The sequence below is a fragment of the Vanessa tameamea genome, chromosome 14 (assembly GCF_037043105.1).
Source record: "Vanessa tameamea isolate UH-Manoa-2023 chromosome 14, ilVanTame1 primary haplotype, whole genome shotgun sequence".
Classification (NCBI taxonomy): Eukaryota; Metazoa; Arthropoda; class Insecta; order Lepidoptera; family Nymphalidae; genus Vanessa; species Vanessa tameamea.
The window spans coordinates 3,029,439-3,040,751 of NC_087322.1; the positions used below are offsets into that span (position 1 = coordinate 3,029,439).

The 11,313-nt window shown below is 31.8% G+C and overlaps 1 protein-coding gene across 1 annotated transcript; it reads right to left on the minus strand.

The window, feature by feature from the left end:
• Positions 1 to 3,609: 3,609 nt before the first annotated feature.
• Positions 3,610 to 10,871, minus strand: LOC113398562 (E3 ubiquitin-protein ligase RNF115). Its single transcript, XM_026637352.2, has 7 exons — positions 10,643 to 10,871; positions 9,562 to 9,732; positions 7,942 to 7,997; positions 7,576 to 7,787; positions 6,704 to 6,865; positions 4,574 to 4,804; positions 3,610 to 4,028 (listed from the first exon to the last, which is right to left on the minus strand). The coding sequence occupies exons 1-7, from the start codon at positions 10,724 to 10,726 to the stop codon at positions 3,772 to 3,774; spliced, it is 1,173 nt and encodes a 390-aa protein (XP_026493137.1). The 5' UTR covers positions 10,727 to 10,871; the 3' UTR covers positions 3,610 to 3,771.
• Between the last annotated feature and the right edge of the window lie 442 nt (positions 10,872 to 11,313).

Sequence of the window (11,313 nt, forward strand, 5' to 3'; positions counted from 1 at the left end):
GCTGCGATGCCATCTTGCGCCATAAAAAATAGGCCAATAACTCCGATGGCGAAAAAAAGTTAAAGAAATGCTAAAGATGGCGGCAGGTGCTCAGACAGCTGCGCACGCACCTTTGTATTAATTGCGCTTCGGCCGAGCCATGTTTTATATTATTTTTCCGTACAAGTCAAAGACATCAACAGATACCATAACTCTGATCGAATAACTTAAATTATTTATTATTGGTACATTCATTTAACTATTTCATTTAAATGTGTTAAAATTATTACAATATTGTAATAAGACCGAGACTACGTTATAATAAAGGTACTGCACAAGATTTTTTTCGCAAATTCCTAAAATATAAGAATTAAAAATACACATTGTATATAATAGACATGCTTTATCAAAATGCTATTTTATTGAGATTTATCAATACAGTAACTTAGCCATTGTAATATAGATATAAAAATATGGTAATAAAATATACTAGTTTGTTTAACACGATCAGTTGACTATCTGAAAGTGACGGTTGCACCGGCCGCCGAGTACTGACCCACGCGACGCGACTGTTCGGATGCGCTGGCGCACGTGCCCGTGCATCTGCCGTCATAATTACTTTACCTGTGACTCGTGAGCTGTACAAGCTTTCGGTTCGAGAACCCCACAATTATGTGGCTAAAAGGTTAAGAATACGGGTATAAATCGCGCCATCTGCCCGTTGACCACAGCTAAGGAATCTTGGAATTTCAGTAAAGGTTAAATAAATAGTCATTTACTTCGTTCGATTAATATGGTAACGATAAAATGTTTTGTCCTATTTAAAAATAACGGTTATACAATAATTCTTTCATTAAACACAAATAATATTCGTAGCTGTAGACGCTGTAGTCTCAATTATGAGGAAAAATAATGGAACACAAATTTGAAATGCTTTCTTTTCTTTATTTCGAAAACTTTAAATTTAATGTATTTTACATTTCCATATATAAATTTGACTTTTATACAATCTTTCCGACTCTTAAACACGCCTTATGACGCGTCAAATCCTAGCGCAGCACTACAATACACTATGCTTTAATAAATACAATGCATATGAATTATCAGTCACATGTAATGCGTTACTTGTCCTTTATTAGCCAGGACACGACGCACGACTATTTTTACACTTATTTTTCGTACAATAACAACATAACGTCATCGTTGGATGGTGTTTGGATTTTATCAGCAGCCGACATTATCATGTTTTTGTACGGTCACTATGTAAAATTTACGTGTGCCGTTAGTCCAACTTTACAAATTTCTATAAAACTATTGTAATTACTAAATATATATGATTATGTGATCAGCTGTAGTACACTATGATCTCACATTATTTACAATTACTTATAAGCTAGTATCGTTAAAAGCGGTTTATTAGATTTCAATCTATCACATCTACGGGAATGTCGCTAATTATTATATAAGATTCCCGGACAGGTACAATCGCGTGGTGTTTAATAAAAATACACTTTCAAATTTTATTTCTATCCTAAATCGTTAAGACTTCAGTCTTTGGTGTCGTGTAATCGTTAGATTTAAAATTTGAAATGCACATCGTTATATCCTACCAGATAAAACGTGTCTTGCGGACGTAGAAAATTATTTAATCATGAATTTAGATGCAAAATCAAATTTCATTTTTATTGTATTGGTATAAAAACAATGGAAAATATGATACAATCAGTTTTTAAGTCTGGTTTTGACCGATTGATAAATACCCAGTTACATACCTAAGTTAGAAGTATAGAGGTTAACTTGAATCAAATCGCTATTATTTAATCTGTCGTTACATAAAAAAATACACTCGCATCAATGAAAAATAAAAATAAAGATAGAAGAAATAAAAACATTAACGTAAAGATTGTGTCATTAATTTTAATATACTTTATACAATTTTCGAATAAATAAACTTAGTTGCAAAATTCATGTAACATGTCATCACGAAGAAAAGATTTAACCACTCCACTGGTAGGACTTTCGTAGAACGGAACGCATTACATTAACAGTATAGGAACTATCTTTATATCTATTATTCCGCAATATGTAAACAGCAAGTTAAAACCACTCAAAGCATTTATAAAATGACATCTGCAATAAGCAAATTTTAAGACAATTTCTAATACAAACAGTGATTTTGATTACATTTCCTAATAATATTTGTTTAAAATTATTATTCTAAATTTACTAGTGATACTAATAATAATTTGCACAGTGTTTATCTCGCCTTACATTATTTATTTATAGCCTAAGGATTATGGCTAAAACAAAAATAATGTTTATAGGTAAGGAAATGGAATTTTAGAATATTATTACACTAATTTTTTTTTTAGAGAAAATCAATATTTTACTATCTGTATAAAAATATATTTCAATTTGTTGGGAATTAAAAATAAATAAAAATTTCATAATAAAATAACTAGATGCTTTAACATTTGGTCACTTATGGTGCATCATTAGATAAAGTTAAAAATTAACTTTCTTTAAAACATCAATGACAAACCATAAGTAACATAACATCTTTTATTCAATATAAATATTGATGTCAACTTAGTGGCGGTATCCTAAATATGCTTTGTAGGCTATAAGGTATAACGGCAAATACGCGGTGGCAAGTTTTTGTTGCGCTAAGTGATTCTAACAAATGTCTGCATAAATTTCGTGTTCCTTATTGTATTATACTTTTAAATCTCCAAGAGCCTATGTAAAGGCTGAGTAAACTAGATGGGATGTTTTTTTTTCAAGTAGATGTCACATGATTACTCAATATTTTAAGGTAATTATTACTTTCGTAACCTTTTTTTTAAATCAATACTTTATACATATATTATTTCATAATGATTATGTGATGATTTCACTCTCTTACTTAAGATATTGTAAATAATGTGCTATGGTTTAGCATGAGTCCATTTTTTCTATGAAATATTTTAGCGTACATCAAGTACATCGTACAAGTTACGTAGGACATATCAATCTTGGTTTATTATTACATGTTCAACCACAATTTAGAGTTGAGTCTCGTATCATATTTTTGATTAAATAATTAATATATTAAGGTGTATCAAAGTTTCAATAACATATCAACTAATACAATAGTTGATGCTATGATTAGGCTATAACAGTTCATCCCAATATCCAAAAAGTAACAAGACCAAATCTTACACATAAGATATTTACAAAATTTACACAGTACATTAGTAATAATTTTTTGTAGATAAACGGATATCATAAAATCAACTGTTCAAAGAGATTAACTGTATTTTGACAAATTAATTTTAAATTTAGAATCCCAAACTTGAGTCTTATTAGTTTACTTTTAAAACATTTACAACTATATCAAATTTTACAATGTTTTTAAGCTATATATACACACCAATATATTATATTAATCATGTCGTTAAACTGGACTAAAAAGTTGGACAGTGTCCCTAATTCATAAATCTATTTCATCAACAATGAAATAGAACATTAAATAAACATCGTCCAAACTATTTGCAGTGAAGTAACTTAATATATGACTATACATTACAAATATTGATGACTATATTATTTTATAATTTACAATGCTGCAATACAAATAAAAGGCACACAACTTCCATACGGTGTATATCTAAAATAATCAATACATATTGAGTAGCTTACACGACGGCTATCTATATCCACCCAAAGGTGTACATACACTTCAATGAGTCACTTTCACAAGTCTGAACACTAAACCAGCACTGAACAACTATTAGCGCTATTCATTTCGATTTAGTCGTAATCAATGTCTGTGTTGTACTGTAGGTCTCTGTCATTGGAGTTGAGAGATGTAGACGAGTTGTTAGAGCCGCTGGAGTTGGTGGTCCGTGTCTGTGGCGCCCAAATGCCTCCCGCTGTGACTGAAGAAGTGGGTGACGATCCGGACGTGCTGGTATTGTTGAGGGAGTCCCAAGTTTCCGTTTGGGATGGAAACCGTCGGATTACGGCCGAGAGTGGTCCAGTGGCGCGACGAATGACTACTCTTGGAGCTGAAAATAAGTTAATAGAAATATTAAATTGACGATAAATAATAAATCAAGACCCTCACAACAGCCAAATGGGCTTCTATTGACTTAAGAGTTAACTCGAAATCATATTAGCATAACCAATTCAGTTATTAACTGTGTAAAAGATATCATAATGTTGATGGGTCTGCATAGTAAGAACCAAGGGCCAGTGATCATCTTAACGCGATCATCATCGTAATCATCGGAACGCGTGCATCTTAACCGATGATTTCGGGTTCAAACCCAGACAATCACCACTGAATTTTCATGTGCGTAATTTGTGTTTATATGTCATCTCGTGCTCGGCGCTGAAGGAAAACATCGTGTAGAAACCTGCATGTGTCTAATTTCAATGAAATTCTGCCATATGTGTATTCCATCAACCCGCATTGGTGCAGCATCTTGGAATATGCTCCAAGCCTTCTCCTCAAAGGGTAATAGGAAAACATTGTAAACTTTTACTAAGGTAACTCTTGACGACAAACCAATAACAAACATCGAAGAGCATTTAGGCCTCACGGTCTCACCTAATCGAATCTGAGTCTGCGGGTTCGCGGCGCGGGCGGTGTTGAGGGTGGCGGCGGAGCGCGCGGGCACGGCGGGCGCGGCGGGGTCGGGGCGCGCGGGCGGCGCGGGCGGCTCGCCCGGCGGCAGCAGCGAGCGCCGGCAGATGGGGCACGTGGCGTGCAGCTGCAGCCACGGCGTGATGCACGACTGGTGGAACACGTGCTCGCACTCGAGCCGGGCGGTCGTCTCGCCTACAGTGGTAGATACGTAGATTTCAATTTACATGGCATTAACCAGGTCGTACCGTGCAACGTGACACGTTACGGCGTCGTGACGTGAATTTCTAGTGACCAATGTTGATTGCCACGACACTTCATAGCAATGTTATATAGCGACGTCAGTGTTTATATGAGTGTATATAAGGGTTACATATATTACTAACGATTAATTTTATCTGTGGATTTTGCGCGAGCTCTTTTTGGAAGTAGCGAATCGATAAGGATCTATCTAAAACTTATTTTCTCTTAATTTTTTTTTGTAATTGTTGTAAATATTTTTTAATATAGTTACTTCTCTCTGTCAATATATTTTGTTTTTATTTAAATTCCTGAATTTTCTTTGAATATTTATAAATAATATAATGAATATTTAACTTTGAGGCAGCCAAATAAAATATATAGATCACTTGGTTAGATGCTGAATGTCTCTAAATGTATATATAATATCAACATAAATCACTATACATGCGTCATATCCAGGGTCTGCATAGTAAATTTAAAACTAAGTGCTAAATAAGTCGGAGTTTTGGGATAATCACTTTCAAAAGAAAATATGATAAATTTGCCATGTTTTAACAACTACAATGAAAAATGATACCCTATATATGCATGAGATAGCTATAAGCTATTCTGTCGAAACTACACAACTAAAATACACTGACGAACTCATAAACTGCATGAGTGTTCAAGACCCCATTGATTTAAACATTTTAACCAAGTATTCAAAATGTTTATACAAATATACGTTAAATCTCAAGGGAGCACAGATTTTTCTTATTTTAATAAGGTGATTTGCCTCCACGTGCCCTTATTACATATTCTAATCGGTTTCGCATAGATCTGATTAGGGTCATTATATGGTCTTGCGGAATATTGTTCCATTCTTGGGAAATCATTGTTCTGAGTGCTGCCACTGTTGGGGACAGAGGATTTCTCGCATATACGGTTTTTTTTTAAACTGTCCCAAACATGCTCAATGGGGTTAATATCCGGGCTGCGTGCTGGCTAATTCATGGTACGTTTCCCAACCCCTTCGCAATATTGTCGAACTTGTGCAACGGTGCATTGTGCCGTCAAACCACCTCTTCTACCGTTTTGAAGCATGACGATGTTCACAAGTACCTCCTTCTCCAAAAGGACACGCTCCTCAATGCAACTTTGAGCATCGGGGAACAATCTGAAGGCCCATTGCTCTTCAGTACAATTAAGTTGTTCACGCGCAATTCTTAAACGAGTTATGTGAGTTGCAGACATCTTTGGACCATTTGATGGTTTAAAAGGGGTGATTGCCGCTTCCTTAAGCATCCTTCTACCCATTGATCGTGTACTTCACGCAATTCATACAGCTTTGTTTTGATATTTACTGATGTGAGGAAACAATTTCGTAGCGAAGTTGAAACAATAAATCGGTCGTCACGACGGTTCGTTGATCCAATTTAGCCGGTACCGGGTCTCCTTTTGTAAAATTCCTATTGATCGTTAATATAAGCTTTCCCCCGCCAATGCCACAATTTGAGCGGCTTGTTCGAATGAAGTATTCATCGTTGCGAAACTTTTGTTGAGTTTGAAAGACTAATAAAAATTTTAATTGCAAACGAAAAAAAAAAAAACAAAAAGAATTAATTTCAAACTTTACTCCAAAAACCCCCCAAACTTGAAACAAATGCATATGTTTTATTGTATGCAATGCATAAATTTTATTATCCCAGCTTCTTCTTTTACTGTAGTTCCTTTTATATTTTATTTTTAATAATGGACAGTCTCGTCATTTTCATTTTGTTTATTCTAAAGAGTTTGCATGAACTTTCATGCAGTTTATGAGTCCGTCAATGTATATAATTTCTATATAACAATAATGCAAACATTATTAACCTAGTTGAAAGTTCTCCCAGCAAACAGAACATGCGGTATTGGCGGCCGCCTGCTCCGCTGTGACTTGTTCGGTAGGCAGGGCTGCGAGACGTTCGCGTGGCAAAGGGGGGGGACCAGAGTGTTCGAGCTGGCCGAGCAGCTGAGTGACCACTGCGTCCAAACCTGAAAACATTAAACAACATTGTAAAGTAATTACTTCAAAACAATTATTACAAGTAATTCTATTTACATTACATTTTATTGTTTACTATTGTCTTTACTGTCTTCTCCCATGTATAATATTCTTCAATGCTAGTATTATTTTAGAACAAATAAAATAAATTATAGCTTAAACTAAATGACAAATTGTGTAGTCATTCTATTCGAAGAAAGATTGAAGTCAAGGAACACCACATTAGTATTAAATTGACATTATATTATTGGTTAGCATCTTGAATAGTCTATGGTATTGATTATGGATTTAAAGTTGCCATCGGAATTTTAGAGTAAAGTTAGATAATATAAGTTACATAAATATATAAATAATTGTTATAAATCGTTAAATGGAAATGTTGTTAAAAGTTGTATTAATAATAGAGAAATATTGTGTAAGTGTTTGTAGTATTATATAGCAGAGCCATTAGCAAATTTTAAGGAAAATATAAGTTTTGTTTATTTTTATTCTAAAGTTTGTTTATTTACTTTTAGAATATTCTATAAAACATATATTTTAGTTAAAAATACAATAATCTACAGTGAGAATGTGGGATTTGATTATATGCACCATTGGAAATGTACAATTGTTTTTAAATTACTTATTCAATATATTCTCTTATATTTAACTATTACTGTTTATCATATGTCTAATATAAATCATAAAGAATATATCTTACCTTCGCCACCAAACACATAGTCTCCCGGTGTTCCCACTAGAACGAATGGAGCTCCTGCTGTCATAGCCCCAGCAGGTGGTCGGCCACCACTAACCATCCAAATTAACTCATCCATCACAGTTGGCCTTCTTGTCGTGTTTGTACCGTTACCCGCATTGTTACCAGTTCCTGCTGCTGAACTATTGGTTGAAGCTGTTCCAGTTCCTATACCACTAAAACATTTCATTCAATTTTTAAATTCGTAAAGATTTATTATTACACATTCAGCAAAATAATTTAAAAAACCTTTAGAACTATACACTAGTGTCTAACAAAAGGTGTATGAAAGTCAATCATTTATTTTTAAATATTATGTTCATAAACTACCGTAATCGACCTCCGGACATCAAAAACGCTAAATCATTCAGCATTGGTGGTGTGCTCTGAAAATGAGATATCCAATACTGTATTTCATTTCATTAATTATAAAGTAGCTAAAGTTAATTACAAACCTATCTATTTTTTTCATCAAAAGCTTGTATAATAACCTCTAGAAGCTTTTTTTTCTAGAATTTTTCTTTTCACTTAAAAACCATAACCAAAAGTAGCCATAAAAATCATAAATTAATGTAACTAAAAATATTTATTTGCATATCTATGAACAGACATTTAACAATAGCTTTATGATCAAATAAACAGATAAGAAATCTATAATTGTTGAATTTTTATTTTTCCAACAACAGCTCAGTCAAGGGAGCAATCAGTATAATATAAATCATATATAATAATTTTTTTATATGCATATACACCTTAACAAAACGATACGACCGCGATTAACCAGGGGGCTAAGAACCAAGTGTTCCACGGATGAAACATTTTCGATCATCAAAACTTTATATTTTAACTACATAATAAAATTACAATTTAAACACAAGTTAATGAATATTACATACTAATATATAAAGTGCTTCAGTTCTTTTCCTATATTGTGTCTACATTAGTCATTATTTTTTTACAGTATTTTTTAAATAAAATTAATAAATTTAGTTTGTTTTTTTGGTTTCTCCTATGGTTCTCTTCTATCACATGACTTATTTTTTTTATATGTAAGTATAGATCTATTCTGCTGATAATTATAGTGGAGGGGTGAGTGAATGGATCTAGTGTACTGCTGTCTGCTTGCTGTTCAAAATTGTCAAGAACTATTACAATTCCCATAATTTGAATCATTCTTAACAATTTTATAGACATATAGAAGCAGTTTAAGCTATTTACCAGATAACTTAAAACCGGTTAATCAGAATTATACTTAAATAATTTGAGTGATTTTAGGAACACTTATTTTTCCACTTACGAAATCAAACACAAATATCATGATAATAACCAGATGATTTCTCTTTGGAACTTCAATAATATATAATTAGACGATTATTATTGGTTAAAGTTACATATTTGTATAATATCATTTTATTATTTTTTAACTTGTGATTCAATAATCTGTTTGAAATGGTCAATGATGTCTGATTAATAAAATAGAAAGTAATGTATGTATGTATAATGATTTTTGAACAAGATTATAATGTATTTCACATATTATAAAACTACCTTGATTTTAATATAGAAGTATCTGATATGAAATTTAAACATTTAAAAAAGCAATTATTGATATACAACAATTTACATAAATCTTTTCAATTAACAACATTATTTTTGATTTTATTAATAAGACATCATAGATCATTGAGTACTAATTATTATTGAATCACCCGTTAAATTTATATAAAGAATTAGTTTCAAATTTTGAGAGTAGTAATTTTGTCAGAAGGTTCTTCTTCTGATAAAATTAACCTATCCTTATAAAATCTGCTCTATTGGTAAATAACAAGAAATACCTAATTACTATGTCAATGCTTACTAACTACAAGTGAATCAGCCCTCTGTGTGGGTTTCTCCAACAGAGAACTATCCACCTTTCTTACTATCAAACATCACCCAAAACTTTCTTACTCTATGAACTTCATCAGAATCATCCAAATTGCTCATCTCGTCAACATTGCTCATATCCTCTATATTACTCATATCAGCATCACTGTAGTCATCTCCTCCTGACAACGGTATCCCTTCTGCTTCTTCTAACTGTTCTATGAATCCACCTTCACAGTAGGGGCATATGAATTCCTGCAATTGCATTAATATTTTGATTTAATTTACAATTATGTAAATAAAACTTTCAGTTATTATCACATGACATTAAAAGAAAGTTTTTTTTATGAGCTAGCATCAAAAGAAAATAAAAATAAATAGCATAACATATACTAAAAGTTGTAAATATATGTAAATAATTTTAAAAAAAATATTTCAAGGCCATAAACAATCCTGATCAGAATTCAACAGACTAAACATCCTAAATAGATTCTAATAATAACAGTAGAAAAAGAGTTAACTTAATTATATTTGGTATTTTCTGAACTGAATTGGGTTTTCAAAACATTTTTCTAACCAGGCAGCAAGATCCCTAACCATATCTAGTCAACAATAACTAATAATCTATGTCTTCAGAAATTGTCTAATATATTAGATCAGATTGAATTTTATGATAAATTTGTTTCATTATATACTTATAGAATATTTTTCTAGAACCTATTTTTTTTATCGTATCATTTATTTTTATACAAATAATGTACAAGTATAAACTTTTACGGAACTCCAATGTTTAGAAAAATATTGTAAATATGAAATTATTTTTTAAGCAATAAAACTTGCCATTTTAAATCAGTATAAATTATGTATATATTTTTATAATTTTTTCTAATGATGATGTAACTTAGTGGAAATCATTACATTTTACAGTAGGTACACTATAAACTCTTATTTTTCATAAATGTCACAAACCAAGTGCGTATTGTAATTTCACACCGGCAGCACCAATAGAAACGCAGATTAGATTAGTCATACAGCGGGTTATACTGGAATTTAAGACAATTCCTATTACGTGACCTTGAAATTTATCATCAGGTCATGGGTGTGAGAGAATAGAGTAAGGTAGCATGTGGCAAAAAATAATATTATAATACTTATTGATTTTTACCTGCAGAACATCTTCAAATTCTACAAGACACCTGTGACAGAAGAAACGAGTATTCGGTCTACGCTCTACTATAGCGTCAGCCATTCTTATTAAATATTCACGGTTACACCAATAAATACTAAACAAAATAAATTATACTAGAGGACTTTGCTTTCAATCAATGAACAAAAATTTATCATTCGCCATTTTTTAAGACATGCACACAGTCTAAATTTTTTTACAGATAATAAATGAGCTGATGAATTAAGGATGTGTATTTGCAATCGATTCAGAGTCGACTATTTTAGATATTAAATCGATTTATAATTAATAATTAACGTAATAAGTATTAAATAACATTTGCCCTAAACGCACTGATTACAAGTTAAAATGAAATTAAAGAACATTTTCACAATTTTTACTCATTGTATTGTTTATTGAAAAACTTTATTAAAACAATCAAATTATATTTCTTGTTGTTGTTAGTAAAATTAGGTATTAAAGTCAATCCATGAGAAATAACGTTTTCAGGACAAATAATTGTACTTGATTTTATTACATTTACCATATAATATAAAACAATTCATGGATTCGATTATTCACTTATACAATCTTTATAATGCATTTTTAAAATAAATTCCATTGCTTTTATTAGGTTTAACCCTCAAAAACAACCATCTGATGATCAGGTT